Raw genomic sequence first — 27,345 nt, forward strand, 5'->3', positions numbered from 1 at the left:
ATGTTGTTCTCATCAAATCTGAGTTCCTTGAGGTACAGACACTCAGAGCAGATATGGCTGCAGATTTTTAGTTTCATTTTACGGGATGAGGGCTTCGCTGGTTGGCCCTTATTGGTCGATCTCTTTATTGCAGGAGGCCTTATTAACTAATCACCTACTTGCTTACCTAATTAATACTCTAGATCTCAATTCTTAGGCCGTGCTATCACTTTCTCTCGCACTGCTCTTTGTTTTGTAAAAGACCAGAATAACACCTCCTCCCTCACAGCAACAACGTCCCTTGCTCATCAAATTCCTAAGTTAAGTACGCTGTAGAAGCTGCATTCCATTGAGCTGGCTTCCATGTTACTTTATGCATTAGCAAAAGTCTCCTGTATTAATACTAGCAATAATTTCAAAGCTCTGAGTCAGCCCCTGCTGACAGGTAACCAGTTCTAACTTGTCATCTAACTGCAGCTACCATGAGCAGGCAGCTTACTTTCCTTGTGACATTGTGACAAACTACAAATTAATGTTAAAGTTAAGTTAAATGCTAGATGTAAAACTTGATTAGATTTTAGAAAGGGATCAACCCTTAAAGCACTTCACATTTCCAAGTTAAGTACATTGCAATAACTGTCCTCTGTCAAGCTAGCCTCCATGCTACTTAATTGACATATCTGCTTCATCACTAAGACTGTCTACTTTCATTTTTTTACACCTTCACCCTGCTTCAACATATCAGTTGATGAAACCATCATCCATGCCTTTGTTACCTCTGTACTTGACTATTCCATCTCCACCTGACCAGCCTCCCATCTTCCACCCTTCATAAATGTGCTCATCCAAAACTCGGTGGCTCATATCCTAACTCCCGCTCACCCATCACCTCTTGAGCTTGCTGACCTACATTGGCTCCTGGTTTAGCAAACAATGATTTTAAAATTCTCATCCTTGTTTTCAATTCCTTTCATGGCTTCACCCCTTCCTACCTCTGTAACCTCCCCAACCCTACAACTCTCTGAGATACTATGCACCTCCAGTTTTGGTCTCTTGAGGATCCCTGATTTTAATCACTGCACCTTGGTAACCTTGCCTTCGGCTGTCAGAGACCTAAATTTGCAATTCCCCTGCTAAATTTCTCCTACTTTCTATCTCTCTTTCCTCCTCTAATATGGCCCTCAAAACCTTCCTGTGACTAAACTTTTGATAATTTCTACTAATATATCCTTATGTGATTTGATGTCAGATTTTGTTTGATAATGCTCCTGTAAAGTGCCTTAATTTGTTTTACTAAGTTAAAGGCACTATATAAATGTACATTGTTGATGTAGTTTTGCCCATGGGGGAGATGCAGCATTATAACCCTGCCTTGGACAGCCTTATACCTTTTTTTATTTGTTCATGGGATGTGAGTTTTTTTGGCAAGGCCAGCATTTATTGCCTATCTCTAATTTCACACTCCAAATCAGGCCTGGAGCTACCTGCTGAAGGCCTTGATCTAAGTCAGGGCCTTAAGTGGGAGTCTTGAAGGAAACTTTGTTCCATTCCGGTCCATTTCAGTTTCCTTGCTGCATCTTTTCATCCTGAGAGTGGCATCCTAGCTGCAGCACTGTCAGGATTTTGTACTCTTTGTAGTGCAGTTTTCTTCTTGGCAATAGGAATCCCAGCAGAAAGACGTCATGCATGTGAAATTAGCTTGACTCAGAAAAATGGGATGGGGGAAGGTGTGGGAGAGTAGGGGTTGCAAGTCCAGTTCCACTGAAACTTTTGAGAATTCTGAGGTACTGTTAGTAAGAACTTTGAGAAAAATGAGTTCCTTGACAATCAGACAGACACAGGTTTGTGACTGAATATTAACTGCAATTCCTGTGGAATTTCAATTATAATGTAGGAAAATTATATCTTCTGAAAGTTTCTGTAATCACAACATTATGCGGTCACCAGCAAATTTGAGTATGAATCCTCATGTGAAAAATTAAGTCCATTTTTATCTAACTCCTATACCGGGCATTTTATAAAAGAATATTCCTCAGTATTGTCATTTCATTCCTTTGATAATTAAACAGGCAAAAGCAGGAGTCATTGTGTAAATCAAGCACTAAAACTCCTCAATTACAAAAATAGACTTTGTACTCATCTTGGAGTGCAATCTCTACAGTGTTGTGGGCTAGATTAAATAATGCAGTCAGGAATCCAGTGGAGATGCCAGATTCTGCTGCTTCAAGAATAGGGGCTGATATATTATTTACAGACTTAATAAAGCAATCATGCCAAAGCCCGAATTCAATGAGGTGCAACTCTCTATAAAAGAACTTGTGTGTGGATTATGATCTAAGATTAATTTTTATGATGTCAATAAGTGTGTGAAGATTAGATTGTTGTTTAGCCACTTTTTGTGGAACGATTTGAATGACCTTGGTTACCTGCACTATCTTAAGAGTTTATTTTGAATATATCTTCTGACCCCTCCCAAAAGATCCAGCACTTAAATCTTAATTCTATCTGAGTACCTACAAGTTTAAATTATATGTCTGCTGGTAAGGAACAATTCACCTTTTTAGAAAGTTACCTTCTAGAATCTATTCAAATTGTGTGTATTATCCAAAGCAAGTTATTGATTTCCTGAAATATTTCAGTTTTTGAATTGCTCCTCTCTAACAGGCCGAATCTGAATTACAGAGGGTCACAATGGATGCCACTCGAATTTCGCGACAGCTGGAAGAAACCATTGATGACTTTCAAGAAGAAAAAATTAAGGATATTAAGGTAAATGTAGCATATAAAAATATTTGCTCATCCTGAACAAATGATAAGGATTTAGATAATATCCTAACAGGAAAATCCTGGGACCATGGGTGGAATTTTATCTGCCAAAGGGGAACAGGTTCAGGTCTGTTCAGTGGGTTAATACCCTGAAAAATGATGGTGTGGGGAACTTGACATATTTCCACTCTCTTCTGCATTCAAGGGTACATTCAGAAGAGAGCAAGAAACCATCTTGATAGGTGTGATAGTTAAATATGTTAAATTTCAGTTGAGTGACAATAAAACTTTGTATTCTGGCTTTAACAGCTTGGATTTCCTGAACTGTGTGGATCTCGCCAGGATGCACCAGGCACGAGCACAGTGGGAAGTCATTGACCAATGAAACTGACATGGTCATAAGTGTTTAGAGAAACAGAACAACCACTGCCAAGTTTATGAGAAAGGCTTGTTCTCTCAGCACTTGTTTTGAGAGCATGATTTCCCAGAGTTACTCAACAGGAACAACTTTTTGGAAATCATTTGATTTACCTTGGACTTTACTTAACTTGCTGTAAACTTATCTGCTGTCAGCTTTTAGCTGCAGAATGGAAACAGTTTTTGCAACAATTATGTTGACCTACAAAGGGAGGATCAGGAGCACCAAGGGTGGCTTTGTTCTCTGTAGCCTCATTCTGCACCAGAGGGCAGAAGGGAAGGACACAGTCTGCAGTATGCAGGAAGTGATACATCCTGTCTGGGGGACTATGGCAGAAAATCAGCTTTCTCAACATGACTGAGCAACAGTGTTTTAGGAGACTCAGAGCCTTGGGTAGCTTGCTACTGTCATTTACAGCCACTTGGAGCAAGACTTCATTTCAAGATGGTCAGGTGGTCATGCACTGACAGTGGCCATTGAGGTTACCCATAGCCCTGAATTTTTCACTTCAAACTCCATTCAAGCATCAGCTAAGGACATCTAGAGGATCTTACAATCTGCAGCCCAGAAGTTTGACTCTCAATTTACAGATGCCATGTAAGCCAAGGCTGTCCAATATGACACGAATGAGACCAGCCATATGGAGAGAGCACTTGCTTTTGCTGCAGTGGCTGCATTTCCACAGGATCAGGGAATCATTGACTGTACACATGTGGCAATTGTGCAGTGTTCACCAAACGGAAGGGATTCTATGTGCTGATTATTTGACCACCATAGGTTCATTATGCATGTGTATGCAAGATTTTCTGGAAGCTGTCATGACTCCTGCATCCTGTGCCTGTCAAGTCTACCACAGGTGTTTACATCCCCAAGCAGATTGAGAGAGTGGCTTCTTGGGGATGAGGACCACCTTCTGAAGACCTGGCAGGAAACCAGCCAATGATATCAAGGAGAGATACAGTGAGCCAAATCACCTCAAAGGTGATCATTGAGCATGCTGAAATTAGGTTCGGATGCCTTGAGGGATCTGGGGCTGCCTTTCAATATGCACCAGCAAGAGTCTCCAGAATGGTGGTGGAATATAACATGGCGTTGCAGAGAGGAATGGATCTCTAGGAGGAGGATGCTGCAGAACGTTCATCTTTAAATAAGGATGAAGAGAAGCTGGAGGAAGAAGAGTATAATGTGGCCAGCACAGTTGCAGCTGCAAATCTGGCTGTCAGAGAAGTCCACTTCTCAAAGATAGAATTCCGATAAACAAGTAAACCTGAAACCAATCCTGAGGAAGCATCGTATTCGACTCATGACAATTACTCTGTTTCTCTCTCCACAGATGCTGCCAGACCTGAGTTTTTTCAGCAATAAAAATAAAATAGTGTTAAGTCAACAGTGTTTTTAGTGATTAGTTACAGTAAAAGTTTCAAAACATGAAATTTTTTCATGTCATTCTTTCAACTAATAACTGGAGGTTTGAATCCCTTTAAAAGTTATCAGTCTGTATGGAGATCGTAACAAACTTGCTTGCATTGTTCACACAGGTCCCTGTTTCTCTGTAAAAGTCGCTGCACTGAAATGGTTTTTTACAGTATGCTGCAGTGCAAAGTCTGTGAAGAAGTACAAGTGTAATGTATGACTGGTGTAGTTCATTTGCTGTTGAGAGCAAGGTTCGACCCATAATCTCATAGAATGGTTACAATACAGAAGGAGGCCATTCAGTCCATGGTGCCCATGCCAGCTCTTCGCGAAAGCAACTCAGCTAGCCCCAATCTCCTGCCTTTTACCCCTGGACCTGCAAATCTTTTCTCCTCAGATAATTATCCAATTTCCTTTTGAAATCCATCACTGAATCTGCTTCCACCACATCTTCAGCTAGTGCATTCCAGAAGTGAATCACTTGCTGTGTAAAACATTTTCCTCATATCGTTTCTGGTTCTTTTTCCAATCACTTTAAATTGTTGTCCTCTGGTTCTCAGCCCTTCCACCAATGGGAACATTTTCTCCCTATCTACTCTGCCCAAACCCCTCATGACTTTGTACACCTCAATCAAATCTCCTTTCGACCTTCTCATTTCTAAGGGGAAACATCCCAGCTGCTCCCAGTCTATCAACGTAACTGAAGTCCCTCATTCCTGAACTCATTCTCATAAACCTTTTTTGCACCCTCTCCAATACCTTCACATCTTTCCTAAAGTGTGGTGCCCAGAATTGGACACAATCTGACTAGACTATAATTTGGGCTCCAAACCAAGAAATAGTTTTATTTACAGAAGATGGCTGATTGGACAGTGTATGGTGTAAAATATGAATCCTGCATTTCTTGGCCCTTAATACACAAAATAAAAGAAGATGTCACACTAACCATACTCTCTAAATCATAAATTCACTTCCGCTATGAATAGGCCACTGCACTGTCATAGCTATGGCAGTAAAAGCAAGTCCTGATAACTGTCAGATATTCGAACCTGGGTCACCAGAGTATTACCCTGGCTCTTTGGATTACCAGTCCATTGACAATACTACTACGCCACCACCTCCCCTGTCAAGCAATTTCTCCCTTAGTTAGTCTTACCTAAATAAATTTGTGTATTCGGCCTTAAGCACAACTGTTTTGCTTTGGTGCCATTATTGCAATTTAATGTGAAGAATAAACAGATGGTTTTGATTTTGGCTTAATGTGGAGTAACGTTTATTACGTCAGAATACTTCGATGCAGTTCTTATTCGGAATTAAATCAGTTTGTTCAGTTGAGCAAGAGATAAATGGAATGAAATGATTAATGTGATGAGGTCTTGGAAGAATTTAGTTTCGCCTTTATATTGGAAGACATTTAGTGAGTGTTCATTTTTACACGATTCTTCAGAGTATTTTTGTCTGCAGAATTGCTAATATTAAAGTTACTGTTTGCTGTTGATTCCTTTTTCAACTGCCAGCATTTTGTGGAAAAATAGTTCAAGTCAGGCTGATTTTACAGACCTGATCTGAAATTGGAAAAATGTTGGACAGTTTCAAACCCAAATTGTTGGGGAATGGTTTGTTTGCTGGCTCTACTCAAACTTGTGTTGATACCCTGGGGTGAGGCAGCTCTATGGGCTAATATTTGTGTGGGTTTCCCCATCGATATTGAAGAACAGTGCGTTAGCCATGCAGGTAGCTGTCCACCACACTGTCTGTCCCTGAAGAATCATGTAATCTGTGTGGCGCCTACTGAGTTAATTTTCCCCCTGTATCTTTGCATAGAAAATGGGAGTGAATTTAATTCAGCTTTCACTATATATGAATAACTTGTGCATTCCACAGCTGTAAGAAAATAGAAATGTATCATATGTTGTTCAGGGCCACACACATTGTACAAATGATATAATTGGGAAATGAAACTCACCATGTAGCCTTGTCAGCCATGTACATTGAATGTTTTCCAGATGCATGCCACCATTTTAAAATATTTTTTTTTATCAATTATCTTATTATGTATAATATTGCATATTTTATGGGACAACTTGATTTGGATTAAATTTAATTTTATAACATGGATATTTTAACATACAGCAAAAATATTTTGATGCATCAGACTGTGCTTTCCATTGGTGAATTAGTACTTCAAGTTCTTTTTGATTTACTTAAAATAGAAGATTTTTGGAGACTTCATCACAATTGAAATGGCATTCCACGCAAAAGCTTTAGAAGTATACAGCAATGCATATCAGCATATACAGAATATTGATGAAGAGGCAGATATGGAGGTAAGCTATATTTTTTGAGGTTTTTGAGGCTATAGCCAGACAATGTCCATCACATGATTTTAATTTTAAAAATATTACTGTTTTGTAGTACTGTTTTCTGGCTTCTTGTTCAGAAACAACATAAATTGGGTATTGAACTATGCCAAGCTCAATTACACAGTAGCAATAACTCAGTATTAACCTGACGTTATGTGACCAATATAATGTGGCTGAGCTGTATCATGCCACTGTAAGCTCAGAAAAGTATTGACACTTTTATAATGGCTTTCCCCATAGACAAAGGCTTACTTAAGCGTTTTCAATGAATTCTCAGGTGGAATTTTGTGACCCACTGTGTTTTTAATATATAACAGACTACTTTACATCTTTATCCTCTAGTGTATTTTAAAACTTATTTTAAGTAATGAAATAATTTGAGAAAAAATACCCATTTTTTTATTTACTTCTGGTCACTGATCACTCATTTTGGTGCAGGTGCCCAAGTCTTAGAATATCTATGCATAATTAAAAATTAAAAAGGTTGTTAGCCTTTGAATTCTCTTTCTCAGAGCAGTGGAGGCTGAGTCATCCAATTGCCTTTAAAATCAAAGCTGAGTTGGACAGATTTTTGCTCATCAAAGGTTATGGGGGACAGGCAAAAACGTGAAGTTAAGGCCACAACCAGATCAGCAGGCTTGATGGGCTAACGGGCCTATTCTTATATTAGGTAAAAAAAAATGACCTGATTATATCATTTAAGCAATGGGTCCAGCTTTTGATTTTTTTCAGTGACTTAGAACAAAATTAGCCCTGCTTGATGAGATAGTTTAATATTATGCTGAGTTGTCTTTTTCTCAAGAAGATGTTATTTATCCAGGTAGTTGTCTTAACTAAAAAGTAAAATACTGTAGATACTGGAACTTTGAAATAAAAGCCACAAATGCTAGAAAAACTCAGGCCTAGCAGCATCTGTGGCAAGAGGAACAGAGATAATGTTTTAAGTCCAATATTACTCTTCTTCAGGACTAATTGTCTTAATGTCCTGTTAATAATCATTGTTTGACATTCTTATGACAGACGGCTAAAGGATATGTGTTACACATATATTATGTATTGAGAATTTTTGCGCATATGAATAAGTCACTTAATCATATGGCTAAAATATTTGTATAAAAATATAAGGGCTGTTAATGAGGAATAAGCTCAGTTCATAGAAACATAGGAACGTAGAAAATAGGAGCAGGAGTAGGCCATTTGGCCCTTTGAGCCTGCTCCGCCATTCATCATGATCATGGCTGATCATCCAACTCAATAGCCTACTCCCGCTTTCTCCCCATATCCTTTGATCCCTTTCGCCCCAAGAGCTATGTCCTTCTTGAAAACATACAATATTTTGGCCTCAATTACTTTCTGTGGTAGCGAATTCCACAGGCTCACCGCTCTCTTTGTGAAGAAATTTCTCCTCATCTCAGTCCTAAATGGTCTATCCCCTATCCTCAAACTGTGACCCCTAGTTCTGGACTTCCCCACCATCGGAAACATTCTTCCTGCACCTACCCTGTCTAGTCCTGTTAGAATTTTATAGATTTCTATGAGATCCCCCCTCATTCTTCTGAATTCCAGCGAATATAATCCTAACCGACTCAATCTCTCTCAGTCCTACCATCCCAGGAATCAGTCTGGTAAACCTTCACTGCACTCCCTCTATAGCAAGAACATCCTTCTTCAGATAAGGAGACCAAAACTGCACACTATTCCAGGTGTGGTCTCAGCAAGGCCCTGTATAATTGCAGCAAGACATCCCTGTTCCTGTACTCGAATCCTCTCGCTATGAAGGCCAACATACCATTTGCCTTCTTTATTGCCTGCTGCACCTGCATGCTTTCCTTCAGCGACTGGTATACGAGGACACCCAGGTCTCTTTGCACATTCCCCTCTCTCAATTTATAGCCATTCAGATAATAATCTGCCTTCCTGTTTTTGCTACCAAAGTGGATAACCTCACATTTATCCACATTATACTGCATCTGCCATGCATTTGCCCACTCACTCAGCTTGTCCAAATCACACTGAAGCATCTCTGCATCCTCCTCACAGCTCACCCTCCCACCCAGCTTTGTGTCATCTGCAAATTTGGAGATATTAGATTTAGTTCCCTCATCTAGATCATTAATATATATTGTGAATAGCTGGGGTCCCTGCACCAATCCATGTTCAGTTGGCATGGCTTTGAACAGTTGTATAGGAAAAAGCATGCATTATATTGTAAGGACATATTTTACAACATTATGTCTGCTAATTATTTAGTCTTAAATATTTGGTCAAGTAATAATTTGCGTTTGGGTACTAGGTACCCTGGGAGCTCTTGGTGTTAGATAAACCACCTGGATTGGGTTGTCGCAGGCTAAATTAATGGCCCACCCACACAGCTAGCAATGGACACTTGCTACTATTGACCTTTTCTGTCGTGGTCCATGGCTAGAATGATCAAGGTGCAATTCTGAAAACCAATATTGAAGTGCTAAATTTTTAAGAAACGTTCAAGCTTTTGCACTCATATAGTTAGCTGATATAATACCTGGCTCTATTGAGAGATTGACTCCTGTCTAAATATAGGGTAGAATTTTGTTAGATCCTAATGGATGCTTTTTTTTAAATTCGAAAAATGTGTACTAGGATGCTTACAGGCAGAGAAGTGAAGTTAAGGCCACAACCAGAACAGCCATGATTTTATTGAATGGTAGAGCAGGCTCGATGGGTTGAAGGGCCTGCTTCTGCTCTCATTTCTTACAATATTATGAGGTTAAAAAAAAAAGGACCTGATTCCATCATTTAGCCAACAGGTTCAGCTTTTGAATTTTTTCAGTGAGTATTAAAAACAGTTTTGTGGTTTTTTTTATTTTTAGTCCTTTCCTCCTCTTGTATCTTTATTCATTTGCTTTGTCCTTTTGGATTTATCTTGCTTTCATTAATTATTGTTTTCATTCTGTCTGGGGAGGGCTAGATATCAATTGACTGACTTAGATTTTAAAGGAGTAGGACGATATGTAAATACAGGTACATGATACAGCTTTTACAATTGCATAATAGAATGCTAAGATTTACTAGAAGATAATATTTTAGTATTGTACGTTAAAAAAGTAAATCACCAATATTTATTTATGAAGAATTGTCATTTAGAATTATTTGTCATAGTGTTATCTATGGCACAGAAGGAGGCCATTAGGCCACTCTGAGGAACAATCCAGTTAGCCCCACTTCCCCATTTGATCTCTGTAGCCCAGCAGGTTTATTTCTTTCAAGTGCCCATCCAGTTTCCTTTTGAAATTGTTAATTCATAAGATATATGAAATAGGAGCATAGCCATACGTCCCCTCGAGCCTGCTCCACCATTCAATAGAATCGCGGCTGATATGATTGTGACCTTAACTCCACTTTCCTGCTTGCCCCCATAACCTTCAACTCCCTTGTGGATCAAAAATATGTTTAACTCAGCCTTGATTATATTTAACGATCCAGCAGCCACTTCCCTCTGAGGAAGAGAATTCCAAAGACTAAAGACCCTCTGAGAGAAGAAATTCCTCCTCATCTCTGTCTTAAATGGGAGCCCCCTTATTTTTAAACTGTGCCTCCTAGTTCTAGATTCCCACACAAGGAGAAACATCTTCTCAGCATCTACCCTGACAAGCCCCCTCAGAATCCTATACTCAATAAGACCACCTCTCATTCTTCTAAACTCCAGTGACTTTTGGTCTAACCTGCACAACATTTTCTCATAAGACAACTTCTTCATCCCAGAAATCAGCCTAGTGAACTGTCCTACATATCTGATCTCATCAGTGCCCTGTGCAGTTATAGCAAGACTTCCCTACCTTTAGACTCCATCCATGTTGCAATAAGAGCCAACATTCCATTTTCCTTCCTAATTACTTACTGTATCTGTATGCTAATTTTTTGTGATTCATATACAGGGACACCCAGATCTATCTGCACTGCAGCATACTGCAGTCTCTCTCCATTTAAATAATATTCTGCTCTTCTATTCTTCCTGCCAAATTTCCCACATTATATGCCATGTATCAAAATTTTGTCCATTCACTTAGCCTATTTACATTCCTTTGCAGACTCTTTGGTCTGGAATTTCATCACCAGTGGGAGTCGGGTAAATTCCAGGCTTGGCCCGCCCACCTCGGGAGAATGTGTGCACAAAATTAGAGTCTTCAGTGTTGAGCGGCGGATGTGGGCTGCATTTAGGCCAGCTGACCCAGGAAAGGGGTTGGAGGCAGCCACAGGCTGCCGGGTGCGTAGGCGAGCTGTTTAAAAGGCCCGTCTCGGTGTTGTGGGATTTTGTCCCAGTTAAAATAAAAACAGATCCTCCAGCCCTCACTTCTCACACCCCCATGCTACCTCATGTTCCCACCTGCCAGGCTATACTCTCCACTCCACCTCCAAGACCCATCTTGCCCCTTATGCCAAGCTATGCACTTCATGTTCAGTGGTTCTATACAGTGTATAGGGGTTAATGAGCCTTATAGTGACAATAGGATGTGTTTTTTTTTTAGAAGAGCTCTTCTAAAAAAAAGCCAGTCATTACTTTCCACTATGTTTAAAAATAGTCCTTTATCTACAGCCCAATAAAAGTGTCAATCATCCAGACCCTTTAAACTATCAATAACAGAAACTGTAGACACTTGAAACTTCTTAATGTTGTGTAAATAAACATTGTGAAATTGATAGATATTGATGCAGGAGTTCCAATGATGAGCTGTCTGGCTAGTGCTTTGATTCATAGTATCTGATTTAAAAAGTTTCATTACAAAGTATTTTTGATGCATGAATCCATGTATTAATATTTTTCCACTGTCAATGCAACATTGACATTGTATTGTTTGTGCGAAGTACATTCAGAATCACAAGCTAATTTTTTTTTTTAATGTTTGGAAAATAACTGTAACAATGTACTATCAAGGTTACCTATATGTATTTCGAAAGGTTACTAGTGGACTGCTTCATGCTTTTTGTAGATTTTCAGAAACACACTTCATTTGCAAGACAGCCAGCCTCGCCTAAGCATAGTGTCTGCTAATTCTGTAAACACCATGAATGGAGTAGACTCAGCTCTACGTATGTCAGGATCTTCTAAGGTAAGAGAGATAAGCCTGGGAATTAGCTCAAATGCTGGTTTTACATGTGACAGGTAGCAGGATTGACACCCGTATTCTCCAATTATCCTGGTTTGACAAATTTATTAGGGTTCGTTGAGCCTGTAATAAGCAGGGCGGATAAAGGGGATCAATAGTTGTGGATTTCCCAAAAGGCATTCGATAAGGCAGCACATAAAAGGTTGCTGCATAAGATAACAGTTTGTTGTGTTGGGGGTGATAAATTAGCGTGGATAGAGGATTGACTAGCCAGCAGGAAATGGAGTCGGGATGAAAGGGTCATTTTCAGGTTTTCAAACTGTTACTAGTGAAGTGCTACAAGGATCAGTGCTGGGGCCTCAACTATTTACGATCTATATTAATGACTTGGAAGAAGGGACCAACTGTATCGTAGCCATATTTTCTCATGATGCAAAGATGGTTAAGAAAACGAGTTGTGAGGGAGAAACAAAGAATCTTCAAAGGGATATAGATAATTTAAGTGAGTGGGCAAATATTTGGCAGATGGAGCATAATGTAGGGAAATTTGAGATTATCTACTTTGTCAGGAAGAATATTAGTTAAATGGAGAGACTGCAGAATGCTGCAGAACAGAGGGACTTTGGTGTCCTTGTACATGGATGACAAGTAGTTAGCATGCATGTACAGCAAGTAATTAGGAAGACAAATGAAGTGTTGGCCTTTATTGCATGAGAGATGGAATATATAAGTAGAGAAGTCTTGTACAGCCATACAGGACATTGATGAGACCGTACCTGGAGTATTGTGTATATTTTGGTCTCCTTGCTTAAGAAGGGATGTACTTGCATTGGAAGCAGTTCGGAGAAGGTTCACTAGGCTGATCCCTGGGATGAAGGGGTTGTCTTATGAGGAAAGGTTGAGCAGATTGGGCCTATACTCATTGGAGTTTAGAAGAATGATAGGTGATCTTATTGAAACATATAAGATTCTGAGGGGGCTTCACAGGGTAGATGCTGAGAGGATGTTTCCTTGTGCAGGGGAATCTAGAACTAGCGGGCACAGTTTAAAAATAAAGGGTCTCCCATTTAAGATGGGGATTAGTAGGAATTTCTTCTCTTAGGGCCGTTACTCTTTGGAATTCCCTAAAATAAAAGCAAAATACTGCAGATGCTGGAGACCCGAATTAAAAACTGTTATGAGCACAGCTGATGTTAATTGCTGAGCAAACCAAATCCCAGAGGGAAACTTGACTTATGGGCTATACCCTTTTTTTTGTGCTCTGAAAATGAGGACCAAATGCACTGATCTCAGTAGCAAGAAATCTAGTAACACTTTTGGGATTTTTAAAATTAAAAGTAGAAGTTTTATTAACAAAAATAAAAGAAAACTTAAGCACGTAAGATTACAGTTGCACAATTAAAATTAGTCTTACAAAACATTCCCCAAAAGGCCAATCTATTTTGTTAGACTCACAAGTAAACGTCTTCCAGGCAACACTCCCTTACAGATGTTAAATTATAAAGATCCAATAATATTGTGCGAGGCAAAATGCTGTAGCTTTAATAGAGGCATACCACATGTCCTCTTAAACTCTCTCCCACTCTGCTGAGGAAATCCAAGACTTTAGAACAAGATTGCTTTTTGCAGTCAAAGACTTTCCTGGCTTGACTGGATGGCTGATTCAAACCGCACCTTCTTCCAGTCTAGAGCTGTTTCTAGGAGATCTTCATCAGTCAGCCAATAGCCCACAGCTATAGCTAACAGCTCCAACTCAACAGCTACCAACTCCCATAAGCTTTCCATAGCAATTCTAAAATATATTTTTCCCTCTTTCATCTTAGGTTCCATTGTTCTCGCACTTTTTTGAAACTCAAATCCATCCAAGTATAAAATCTTTCATGTATCTATTTTGTCTCTGTTTTCAAGTCAATAAAATGTAGTATATCCCTTCCACTTACCTATAGAACTACTGCAAGATACAAACATGTTTCTTGTTACCTCTGACTTCCCTTTCCCTATTCAAACCAACTCTCAACTAATCTAAACATGCAAATGTTAGATCCAACCTATTCACTTGTACCTTAAACCTAATGCTGCTATAATTTCATGTCTTAAACCTCCCAGACAACCTTTCTTCTAGTAATCTTCCCCAGCTTAATTATGTCATTTACACACACACACACAGACATACCTTCTGCACAGAATAACACCATGTTCCCCAAAAGTATTTTTAAAAATCCAGTCTCACAAAACAAAGTGCTGGAAAAACTCTGCAGGTCTGGCAGTGTCTCTAGAGAGAGAAGCAGAGTTAATGTTTCAAGTCCAATATGACTTTTTTGAAACTGAATAGAGGTAGGAATGTGATCGGTTTTATGGTGTTGAAAAAGAAGTGGGAGGTGGAGCAGAAGAGATAATGAAGGATAGGTTAGAGGGTGGGGGAGATTCTATGGCATCTTTATCATATAACAAAAGGCAAAGGGAGTGGTAATGATAGTATTAAAGAAACAAAGCATTAGCCCAGAGTGGTGTAAATAGTAGAATAGAGGTCAGCGCCGTCTGAAGGCAAAATAGCAGACTGTGTTAATAGTAGAATAAAGGTCAGCACTATCTGAAAGGTAAAACTAGTGAGGAGGGAGGAAGTAAAGAGTTACACTTCCTGTGGTTACATGGGAAGGTGGTGTGGGATGGGGACAAGTTAAAAGAGAATAAAAGTAAAATACTGAGGCTGCTGGAAATCTGACTAAAACAGAAAATGCTGGAAAAACTCAGCGGTCCTGGCAGCATCTGTGTAGAGAGAAACCAAGTTAACGTTTCAAGTCTAATGTGACTCCTCTTCAGAACTGGAGAGCAGTAGAAATGTGATGGGTTTATTCTGTTGAAAAATGGGGAGGGACAGATGGAGCAAAATAGGTCAGGGGAGACTAAATGACAAAGATGTCATGGAACACAAGACAAAGACTCTCTTTGAAACCGAGGAATGGGAGCAAGAGGGCGATAGGTCTTGATTGAATGCTTGTTCTCTGCTGGAATGAAGATTAAAGAAGGAGGTTGGAGAGAATAGAATAAGTGAGACAGCAAAAACAAAAATAAACGTACCTGGAAAAACTCAGCAGGTCTGACAGCATCTGCGGAGAGGAATACTGTTAACGTTTCAAGTCGGAATGACTCTTCAACAGAAGTGATACAGCAAGTTGTGTTGGTCAGAGGAGTGCTGTGCGGGAGAATGCTAGGGAGGTAAGAGAATGATGGCTACTGGCTTAAAGTTGTGGGACACCAACCTTGCTGGACATAATCAGGTCATTAAACCTTTTGCAGCACTGGACCTAGGTCCTGGAGACAATACTTTGAATACTAACAGTCTCTGCAGCTTGAAGCCATGCCTGCTTGGTGAGGTTGGCTGGCTGCCTCCTGCCATCGTCAGGGAAGAATACTTTTCTCCATGCTCCCACTGTATCGTCACCTCTAGGGAGTTACATAGATTGGAAAAATTGGGACTATTTTCCTTGGAGAAGAGAAAGTTGAGAGAAGATTTGATAGAGGTATTCAAAATCATGAGGAGGATCTGGACATACAGAAAGAGAAAACTATTCCATTGGTGGAAAAATTGAGAACAAGGGGGCACAAATTTAAGGTAATTGGCTAAAGAAACAATGGCAACATGAGAAACTTTCATGCAGAGTGTGGTTAGAATCTGGAATGCACTGTCAGTGTTTGGTGGAGGCAGGTTCAATCAAGGCATTCAAGAGGGAATTGGATTATTTTCTGAAATAGAAGAATGTGCAGGGCTACAGGGAGAAGGTAGGGAAATGGCACCTATGGAGAGTAGGTGCAAATGCGACGGGCTGAGTGGCCACCTTCTGTGCTGTAAAAATTCAGTGATTCTGAGAGTCCATGAACCTAGGGGCAGCCTTTCCATGTCTTCCATTCATGCTGCAAGTATTTCCTCCCTCACACTGGATTATTTCTTGTAGTCACTTGCCATTGTGAGTTATGCCAGAGTCCTTCTAAATGGAGATCCTTCATTGCTAGCTTAGATGTGTCATTCTGCCCATCCTCCCTGATTAGTTGGGAAACCCAGAGGTGGGATAATAGTTTGTTCTGGGAAAGAGCAATGGCAACGTGCACAATTTAGGTGGTCATGTTCCCCACCCAGAAATGGTCCCCTTGTTCCAGCAACAACTAAGTGGGGAAGATTCTGCCTGAAGTCTTTGAAGGTTACCTTCAAAGTCATTTATGTCTGAAAAATACAATCCTTTCCAATCCTGCCATCTTCAACTTTGCAGACTTCTAACCATTGTAAAAATCGCACTTTTACTGCGTCAGTGTAAAGTTGAAAAGCATAGGGCTAAAAATTGGCTTGCCCTGTTTTTTCGAGTTCTATTTGAGGCGGGTAACATGTAAATTTGGTGTTGCCACCTCATTACTGTGATTGTAGGCTAGAGCTGTCCCACTGGGCCTCTCTGCGACTGCTGGGTATCGAACAGTGTTGTACTAAAAGCACGTGGTGCAGCCAGCCTTCTGCTTTTAAAAGTAGTTTTTCTTAATGGGAAGCTGTACTAAATAATACTGCTGTAAATTAAATTGCAGAAAATTAAACACTAAGAGAGAGTGTTTTAGGGTGACAGATGTGGCATTGAAGGTATTACTGGTAGAAGTGGGCAGGAGGAGAAATGCTGGGGCTCACGAGGGGAATTGTTCTCAGATGAACAGGTAGCCTTGGTGTCAGGCATTCAGGACCTGGCAGCAGTGCCACAAAAAGTCCCATGTTCTCATGCATGTGGTGATGGTCAATGAATGCATCTTCACATGGCATCTGTTACCCTTGACATCATTAAACCCTCATGCTGCTCAAAGTACCACATCCCCACCGCTCTCACATCAGCACTCCCTGGTTCTCAGAACTCGCACTGAACATCCAAACACTCTATCTCATCTTCACATACCTACTTACGCTGCTAGCCTAACACCCAAAGCTCACAGTCTGCACATACCTACCTCCATAGCTATTCAGCTATGGCAGGCACATCAATCAAACAGTGCTACACAATCACTGCTATTTTGCTTCTCTTGCAGGACAAGTGAGCACACAATAGAAGGACACAGAGCAGAACAGATGGCAGGGGGTAAAGAGGCTTAAATTTCCTGAGACCTATGAAGGAGATAGGTCTCAACAACATGGGGCTGGCTGCAAAAGAACCAATATCATCCTACATTGCCAAGAACATTGAGGATTACCTTATATTTTTACCTTATGCCCCATCTCAACTTCCAGCTAGCCCTAATCCTGAGATGTTTGGAATGAAGAGCAAGTTGCTGATGTTCTGAACATGGAACTCTTCCTTCCCACTTCATCCCCCTTCCCTCACAACAACTTGCCCTTTCTAATTTTCTGCTTTCATACACCCAAGATATGCTGTCTGCTCAACAACAGCAGTCTAAGGAGGAAGAAAGAGAGCACCAGGACAGCACTGATGAAGAGACCCAATCACTTGATCTGACACTTGCAGCCAACGGCTCAGATACTGGCACCGTATATACCATAGGTGCTACTATAGAGCTGAGATCAGGTGGTGAGTCACCAGCCACAAGTGGGCTGCAGCCAAACCAGGGGGAAAGGACAGTTAGTTTTCCAGGTCACCACAGACAAGGTTGCAGGTGAGTCCCACTTCAGAGGACTCAGCTGAGGACCTCAGTGGGGAGTGGCATACAGGGAGAGTGCTGATGACACCAAGATGATGGGTGACTAGCCTGCCAGACAGCCGCTTGTCACTATCAATGAACATGGGGGAGTCTTGGCAGAGGCATCACGCAGAGCTTCTTCTGTCCTTTAGGGAAAGCTGTCCTTACCTGGTCTGACCTACGTGTGACTCCAGATCCACAGCAATGTGGTTGACTCTTAAATGCCGACTGAAATGGCCAAGCAAGCCGCTCAGGTTGAGGGCAGTTAGGCGCGATCGGTTTCACGACAACGGGAAGGCAGATTGGCGGGCCATATTTCCCACCATCGGTCATCAGGAACCTCATCGTAATAGATCAGCATATCATTATCAGGCCATCTCGCCAGGCTGTTGCACCCCCGCTAGGACATCCGTCCACCTTGGTGGGAAAACACGACTTGTTTCACAACAGCACAGAGAAGACATGCACTTGACGGCCTGCACTTGGGTAAACTGGAGGTGAGTGGACAGCAATGTTCTACAGAGCTTGCCAAGGTTCAGGTGCGCCGGGGGGAGGGATCAGGGGACAAGTGCAACCTTGCCTCTGAGGCAACTTTTGAGGGTGAGGGGGAGCGGGGAGGTGTGGGGCAAGTGCAGCTTTGATGTTGAGGTGACTGGTTGGGGGTGGGGGGGTGTGGTGGTTAAGGTCAGCCTTGCCGTTAAGGCTGGGGGGGGAGGTGGTGGGCAAGGGCAGCCCTGCCATTAAATATTACGCACAAGCATTCAGGATATGGGGGTAGGGTGGGCAAGGGAAGTGGCCACGCATTCGGGCAAACCTGTAAAAAGTGACCATTCCTCCACAACTGAGACAGTTCAGGCACAGCCATATTGATATGATTGGGGTGGAGCTCCTAGCTTATCTGCCCACTCAAGCAATGCAGAGACATCAAAGTGCCACCAAGTTCTGCAGAGCTCCCCCGTGCCCCCCCTGCCCGGCACAGACTGTAAATTCATGAGCACTTTAGTGAACTGCACACGTTGTACAATCTCCATGCTAAAGCTGGCAATGTAGCAGTCACTGCTGGAAGTGCTCACAGCTCCTTGCAATGTCAGCATTTCAGTTTGGACCAATCTCCCCCATGGTTCAAGCTAACAGGGCAGCCATGCAGCGCACTAATCTCTGGCCATCCAAGTGGTGGCTAGCACTCTCTGGGAAGCATTAAGGGGCCATCACACTTAAAGAAGATAGGTTTTTAGCACACCGATGCTAACCACGTGTCTCTTTCATCCTGCAGGACAAGTTCATCAGGATCATGGAGCCTGGTAAACTAGCTGTATGCCTGATGGCCTACAGAGCACAAAGACAATGAAGGAGAAAGTGACTGAGGCTCCTGGCTGTGCAGGGAGAATGGGCGGCTGGGGCTCCCGCACACGCTGCCCAAGAGCCACAATGAAACGTCACTGGTCGTCACCGAGTAACATCCAGAGTCTATCGAAGCTGCCTTTCGTTTCTGTAGATGACCCAAGAACCATTGTCACCGAAGACTGCACATGTCTAGGGAACTGGTTGCTTGCATTTGCCATTTACAGCAGGATTTTTAGCCACCCGGGACATGGAGGGGCATCCACTGCCAGTGGCCGTGAAGGCCAATTTCTGTGCCAGTGGCTTCTTTCAGGGCTCCACAGGTGACTTCTGTGGTATCTCTCAAGCCTCCACCCACAAATGTTTCCATGAGGGTCCCGGATGCCATCTTCATGAGGGCACACAGCTTTGTACATTTTGCTTGGGACCAGGATGGCCAGGATGCAATTAGATTCGCTCAGATCTCGGGTTTCCCACAGGTGCAGGGTGTGATTGACTGTACTCATGTGGCACTTAGATCTCTGTTGCAACACATGGTGGACTACATCAACCACAAGGGCTTCCATTCACGAATGCGCAGCCGGTGTGCAACCACCAGAAACACATCCTGTAGGTGTGCACGTGGTTTCCAGGGATTGTGCAGAACGTCTACATCCTCAGCCACTCGTGGATCCCTGGAGGCTTTCAGGGTCCAGAGAGGCTGCAGGGAAGGCTCCTCGAGGTGAAGGGCTACCCGCAGAGGCCTTGGCTGATGACACCCATGCGGCAGCCTCAGACTGCAGCAGAGCAATGGTATAATGAGGCTCATGTTGCACTTGCAACTCGGTAGAGCAGATCATCGGGATGCTGAAGATGCGGATCCAGTGCTTGGCCAGGTCTGGTGGAGCCCTGCAATACAGTCCACAGAGGGTGTCATGCATCATCATCGTCTGCTGCGCCCTTTACCACCTGGCGCTCCAACTGAGACACGTGCTGGCTGAGGAAGAGCTGGAGGGGCTGCATGTCTTCTCCAGTGAAGAAGACGCCAATGGGGACAAGGTTGAGGAGGTCCTCAGAGGCAACGATGACGAGGATGAGGCCCCTGCACTGGCTAGACGAGGCAATCATGCTCAGGCTGCCCTCATAGCTGCTAGATTTGTGGAGGAATATGACGACATGCAGTGAGGTGACCTCACATCATATTTGTGAACGTTTGACTCCAGTCTGTCTTATGGCAGCGCGAATACCCTCTATGATGCTCCTGTCATGGAGTTGCTGTGGAGGCCCTAATAGTCGCTCAATTGCAGGAAGATGCTGACAACATGCATTGAGGACACTCCATAAATCTTCACACAGCCTCTGAGAATGTCTGACAGGGCATCTTGCTTGCGCTCTATGATCAGAGTCATATCATAGAGACGCAGCCATGAAACTTTAGAAGCATCTGATGCTTTGTCTGCCTTCAGCACCAGAGCCCTTCAGGAGCTGGAGCACAGCATCATTGTTCACAGATGCTAAAGAGATGGGGGCCAACCCCTCATAAAAGGTGCTGAGAGCACACCGAGAGAATGAGAAAACTCTGTGGCACCTGCCCACTATATTCTGGCAGCAATGACAAGCACCGTTGATGTGCGGATATCAGTAATGTTTCTAAGGAGTGAGAGACTGGACCATTGCTTTGGTCCAAAGGCTGCACAGGAAAGAGGCCCTGGACTGAGACACCTGCCTTTATCTTGTGCAGAAAGGTTTCACATCTGAGTGACAAAAACACTGCTTAATAGAACAAGGAGCCATAGGCAGGAAGACATTCTTGGGAGTTCATTAACAATTGTGAACACTATGTACAAGTGATTAACACCCGTGCCCAGGCTGTGCAACTAATTCTCCTTCAGACTCCAAAAGAATTAATTCTCCTTTACTGTGCAATCCCTGCCACTACATCTTGGTGCTTCCCCGACATCCACAGCGGAGGTGGAGGCAGCCTGCTGACTGCGACGTCCTGACTGTGATGACTTTGGCGGTTGTTGTCTGGAGGGCCGAGACTTGGAGGGCCCCGGCCTGCTTTCTGATTCCTGCTGTGTGGCAGTGGCACCCTCCTCAGCCTGTGGGGCTGGAACTGCTGAGGTCAAACGAAGAATGGAGTTGGATGGGCCAGACAGTCTCTGAGTCACCTTGATGGATGGGCCTGGAATGTGCACCTACTGATTCTTCTCCCTATGGGTGCCCAGGGGGCCCCAGGCTGACTCCTTGAGGAGCAGGGGTAGCTGAAGTGAGACCGAGCTGCCCAGCACCCCAGTCCTGTACACACTGTTGGAGGCCAACTATGGCATTAACGATGGAGTCGAGCCTGCGCAGTGTGGATGACCTCGCTGTGTTGGCATGCCAGCGCTATCGCCTCAAACTGGAGGTGGACAGAGTCCTCCATTGTGCCTTGCAATCTGAGGAGTGCAGTGGACATCCCTTCCTGATGATCCTGATCTTGCCTTTGCAGCTGCAGCAACTGTGACATAACTGAGTCCAGAGACTTGTCATCTGACTCCAACTCAGCAATGTTCTGGCTTCTAGCAGTCCTCCAAGTGCCGGACACCTGAGATGTCCCTGACACTGCCTGCAGTGGATCAGACAGTGCAATGTGCTCACCAGATTGTGATCCCCGGGCTACTCAAAAGTTAGGTCCCACCGAGGTGTGTGTCTCTGCGCTAGTGGAGGGTGTGGGTGAGCACTGACGGGACTTCAATGAAGATGCCTCCAGATTCCTCTTAAGAGGTTTCGTCGGGGTTTGATTGGAGGCCCTGGATCATGGACTCTGTCAGCTGTTTGGCTGATGTGCTTGCAAAAGCAAGAAGAGATAATTAGTGCATGGCAGTGGTCTGTGAAAGAGGACACATCACTCATTGTCTGATGGGTGTTCCATTGCTGGATCCTCATTTGGTAGATCAGCGCTGACCTCCATCAGCACAGGACCAGTCCAGATCCTCGCCAACCAGCTGGATGGCTCTGTTTTAAAGTCCGTGAGGACCTTGATTTCAGGCATTCTGCCACCAGTCTACGACTTCTCTCTCTTGTGTGCCAGCTTGTCCTGCATGTGTAGAGATGGAGAAAGTGTAAGCAGGACGCCTGCCAGTCCTGATAGATGAGTATGCCTGGCCCATGTGGGTGTTGAGTGGTTCCATGGATGGGATGAGGATAATGATGGTGAGTGAGGGAGAGTGAATCGTGATGTCCCTTGAACTGGCAGTGAGTGCGGGTCTTGTGGATGTGTGATGGGTTTGGGAGTGAGAGAGTTGAGTGATGAGATGAGTGACTTACCTTGGTGGAACATAGGAGATCATTCATCCTTTTGTGGCACTGGGTGGCTATCCCTTTTGCAGGGTGTTGGCACTGCCCACCACTGCCAACACCCCCCAAGCCAGGTTAGTGCTGTTGCTGATCATTCTGTAGCCAGATTGAGGATAGAGGACATCCCATGGACCTCCACAGCATCCAAAAGTCGCTCGTGAGATACACCACTGAACCTGAAGGCTGCAGTCTTCTTCAGTTTCAGGGCCACATCTTCCATGCAGCAGTGGTGAGCTGGAAGCACTGAGATGTGCGCTTGCAGTTGGATTCTAAACATGGTGCCTGGCGTAATGCAGCGGTGGGGTGATGGTGGGAGGGCGAATGACAGCCTGCTCACCATGGATAGGGCGTGTTTCCCGGGAGTGCATAAATAATGAGTGGTCTGGGACGATACGCCATGAAAAACCGTCATCGTGGCCGTTGGGAAAAATGTTGTTTTCCCGCCCACTACCGTGCTTAGTGCAAACTTGGGGAAATTCCGCCCTTAGTATCTGTTTTTATATTTCTAGCTATCTTTCTCTTGTATTCTAATTTATCCCCCTCAAAATCTGGTGGTCATTCTTTGTTGTTCTTTATATTCTGTCCAATCATCTGACCTGCCACTCATCTTTGCAGGATAATATATTTTTTCTTGCAATTTGTTAGTATCTTCAACTTCCTTAGTTAGCCATGGATGGTGCTTCCTTCCCTTGAGCCTTTCTCGCTGGAATGTCTTTTCTGAGTATTCTGCAATTTGTTCTTAAATGTTTGCCATTGCATCTCTACTGACCTATGCCTTAATCTAATCTCCCAGTTCTGTCTTCATGTCCTCATAATTGCTCTTATTTAAGTTTAAAACACTACTTTGATATCACCCCTTTCTCCCTCAAACTGAAAGTGAAATTCAATTATATTATGGTCTCTGCTACCTAGGGGGCACCTTCGCTATGAGGTTATTAATTAATCCTCTCTCACTGCGCATTACCATATTTAGTACCAGATCTCGCCCTGCTCCCTGGTTGGTGCTAGAACATGCTGCCAGTTCAAGGGACATCACGATTCACTCTCCCTCACTCACCATCATTATCCTCATCCCGTCCATGGGACCACTCAACACCCACATGGGCCAGGCATACTCATCCATCAGGCCGGGCAGGCGTCCTGCTTACACTTTCTCCATCTCGACCCATGCAGGACAAGCTGACACACAACAAGAGAGAGAGGTCATAGACTGGTGGCAGAATGCCTGAAATCAAGGTCCTCATGGGCTTTAAAACAGAGCCATCCAGCTGGTTGGCAAGGATCTGGACTGGTCCTGTGCTGATGGAGGTCAGCGCTGATCTACCAAATGAGGATCCAGCAATGGAACACCCATCAGACAACATGAGTGATGTGTCCTCTTTCACAGATCACTGCCATGCACTGATTATCTCTCCTTGCTTTTGAACAAGCTGTTCTAAAAAAACTGTCCTAAAAACACTCTATGAACTCATCATCCAGGCTACCTTTGCCAATCTGTTTCTTCCAATCTATATGTACATTAAAATCACCCATGGTTATCGCCGTACTTTTCTCACAAGCTCCCATTATTTCAGTGTGGCTACTGTTAGGGGCTTATAAACCACTCACCCAGGTGACTTCTTACCTTTACCATTTTTCATCTGTATCCAAATTAAGCGTACGTCTTGATCTCAAGTACAAAGGTCATCTCTCTCTATTGTATCAATGTTATCCTTAATTAACAGAGCTACCTTTTCCTAGCTTCCTATCCTTCCACCCTTGAATATTCAGGTCCCAGTTTTGATCATCCTGCAGCCATGTCTCTGCAATGGCTATCAGATTATACATATTTACTTCTATTTGTGTTATCAATTCATCTGTTTTGTTATGAATGCTATGGGCATTCGGATACAGAGCCTTCAGTTCTGTCATTTTGCTATTTTTTAACCTCTAGCCTTATCTGTTGGTGCACTCTTAGGTTTGTACACTCTGTCCCTTCCTCCCACATTCTGATAATCATTTCCCTTATTCCTTTCTTACTGTCTTGTTTTGTCTTCTCTATTTAATTTATCATATCTTCCCAAACTTGATCCCTTGTCCCCACTATTTAATTTGAAGCCCTCAACCTCCCTGGTTATATAGCTTGCCAGAACACTGGTCCCAGGTAAAGACCATCCCAAATCTGGCTTGAGATGCTTCAGAAATCTGGAGGATCCTTGCAATACAGCATGGTTTCCAGAATTATTTTATGTAATGTAGAAGAACTTAGTCCTCCAGCTGATGATGAGAAAGATGAGGATTGGGGTGAAGGAAGAGGAGTTCCATCGATAGATATGCAAACCTGCCTCAATGAGATAACTGTACTTTAAAACCAGCCTCCAGCTGAACATTCTTTGTATTTGTTGAACCATGGTGTAAATCTCTGTCGTGCTAGTATCCAATGGGGTTGGAATGAAGGTGTAGTAATGTTGCTATCCTGGGAGACAGAGATATCTGCTACTGTTCTTGCAGCCACTGCAATTGGGCAAGGGATAATCTGGACTAAGAGGCCAAATAGTTCCAATAGTTTTGTGAACCCTGACCATGGCACTGTAAAGAATCTATTACAGCAGTTGTATCTGTAACTAGTGAGGCATAGGTGTACTCAGGTCCTCTCCTAATGCTTTTCAACGTCAAACATGCCGTGACCACCATTATTTTCCATTGTGTTCTGCAGAGACTGGTAAACAACCTGCACAATGTTGCAGATGTGTATTGTGGTCTCCACCTAGCGGAGAAGATAAATAGGACTGCAGAAACAACTTTAAACTAATAAGATGGTGGGGGGGTATGGGGCACCTGTGAAAATAACAAAGATAAAAAGAGGGGGCAAGCGAAAAGGTCAGATTACAAAAAGAGATAAAGATGATATAAAATCTCCAGGAACAGAAAAGGTTATAGGCAGTAATAATAAAACAGCTGTTAAAAATAAAGCAGGGATGATTAAAAGGTAAAACATATTGACTTACCCTGTACAGCAATATACGGAACATTAGTAAGCAAAAGTGTGATAGATCAAAAAGTGAGAGAAATATACCATCAGGCAAATGGATGAGGATGGTTATATGAACTAAAAGCAGGAGTAGGCCATTTGGCCTTTCAAGCCTGCTCCACCAATCAGTAAAGCCATGGCTGATCTGATTGTAACCTCTGCCTACCTCCGATAACCTTTCACCCCCTTGTTAATCAAGAATCTATCTAGCTCGGCCTTAAAAATATTCAAAGAACTTGCTTCCACTGTCTTTTGAAGAAGACAGTTTCAAAGACTCACGACCTTCTGAGAAAAAAATTTCTCCTACCCTTTATTTTTAAACCGTGACCCCTAGTTCCAGATTCTCCCGCAAGAGGAAATGTCCTCTTCACATCCACTCTGTCAAGACCCCTCAGGATCTTAAAGCTTTCAATCAAGTCTGAGTTCTGTTTCATAATTTGGTGCCTAGCTCCTCATACAGACTATGCAGAACCTCCTTCCTGTCCTGCCTATGTTGTTGGTACCTATATGAGCCATGACAACTGGATCCTTCCCCTCCCACTATATGTTCCTCTCCAGCCCTGAGCATATGTCCCAAAACCTGGCACTGGGCAGGCGACACAGCCATATGGACTCTCGCTCTTTGCCACGGAGAACAGTGTTAATCCCCCTCACTATACTGCCCCCTACTACCACTACATTCCTGTTTGCTCCTCCCACTTGAATCGCTTCTCGTACCACAGTGCCATGGTCAGTCAGCTCACTCACCCTGCAGCTCCCGTTCCCATCCAGACAAGCTGAAAAAACTCAAGACATGTTGGACAATTGCAGAGGCTGACACTCTTGCTCTCCTGGCCTCTGGGTCCCCTTACCTGCCTCACTCACAGTCACAGCTTCCTTTCCCTGGTGAGCTTCCAAATTAGAAGACCCTATCCTAAGGGGTGTGATTGCCTCCTGGTACAAAGCATCCAGGTAACTCCCCCCCCTCCCTGATGTGATACAGTGTGCGCAGATCAATGACTCTGAGCCAAAGCTCCCTAGGGCACAGACACTTACTACAGACGTATTTGCCCTGAATCACAGTGGGTCCCACATGCTGCAGCCATGGCACATCACGTATCCTGCCATCTTAGTGCTTTAATTAATTATTTTATTCAATTATTTATTTTCTTTCATGTATTTTACAAATCTTACCACGAATTCCTGTACTATTTTGAACCTTAGGAGTAGAATAGACTTATCCACTTACCAGATACTCACCAAACAGCTAGCTTCTTCCCTGTAGTAAAACAGGAACCAATTCCTGCAGGGTGAAAAAAATAGAAAAATCAAAACGGGTACCTCCCTCCTCTCCTCTCAGGACTCCTTCAGCTCACCGGACTCTCTCACTCCATTAAAATCACACTCAGTGCTGGTCACACAAGAATGTCTGACATTATATGTTCTGAAACAAGGGGACTGAGCCTAGATACAGAACAAACCAGTCTGAGCTAGTTCCCTTAACTATTTTAGGTGCTGCTAATTGATAGCTTCTATCTCCCTGTTTAGGCCTTGGATGAGACTTAGAATTTAAACAGCACTTGTGGTTTAACATTAAATCTGTACAATATTAGATTTTTAGAATCTTAAGATTCCCTCAATTAATGAATACACTCACTCTGTTGAGTTACATCCACAAATGCACATTGCAAAGTAAATGAAACAAGTGATTTGCTCAAAGGATATGGTGTAGTAGCCATTACAAAAATTTGGCTGTTAGCAGAGCAAGATTAATAGCAATATTGATAAAAGACAATTACAGTACTGAAAAGAAAGGAAGGGCAAACAGGCAGTGAGATAGTATGGGCAAAACTAAGGAACAGTGAAGAATACAAGGTACTGGTGGAAATTGTTCGCAAACTTCCTGACCATGCTGATGTAGAGGGGAATGTATAAACAAGGAGACTAGGGAAACGTAACAGAAACAATGTGGTTCTTCTGGGAGGTTTTAACCTGCACATAGACTGGAAGACA

General features: G+C 43.0%; 1 protein-coding gene across 2 annotated transcripts in view; it reads left to right on the forward strand.

Annotated features, from left to right (window-relative positions):
* Window positions 1-27,345, forward strand: part of cibar1 (CBY1 interacting BAR domain containing 1) — a 75,879-nt gene that overhangs the window by 39,441 nt on the left and 9,093 nt on the right. For both annotated transcript variants that reach the window (XM_041189502.1, XM_041189503.1), the window contains exons 5-8: window positions 1,815-1,820; window positions 2,644-2,748; window positions 6,790-6,903; window positions 11,907-12,026. In XM_041189502.1, the coding sequence (XP_041045436.1) occupies window positions 1,815-1,820; window positions 2,644-2,748; window positions 6,790-6,903; window positions 11,907-12,026 (345 nt within the window). The remainder of the gene's footprint in view (window positions 1-1,814; window positions 1,821-2,643; window positions 2,749-6,789; window positions 6,904-11,906; window positions 12,027-27,345) is intronic.

Source organism: Carcharodon carcharias, chromosome 6, assembly GCF_017639515.1.
Source record: "Carcharodon carcharias isolate sCarCar2 chromosome 6, sCarCar2.pri, whole genome shotgun sequence".
Classification (NCBI taxonomy): domain Eukaryota; kingdom Metazoa; phylum Chordata; class Chondrichthyes; order Lamniformes; family Lamnidae; genus Carcharodon; species Carcharodon carcharias.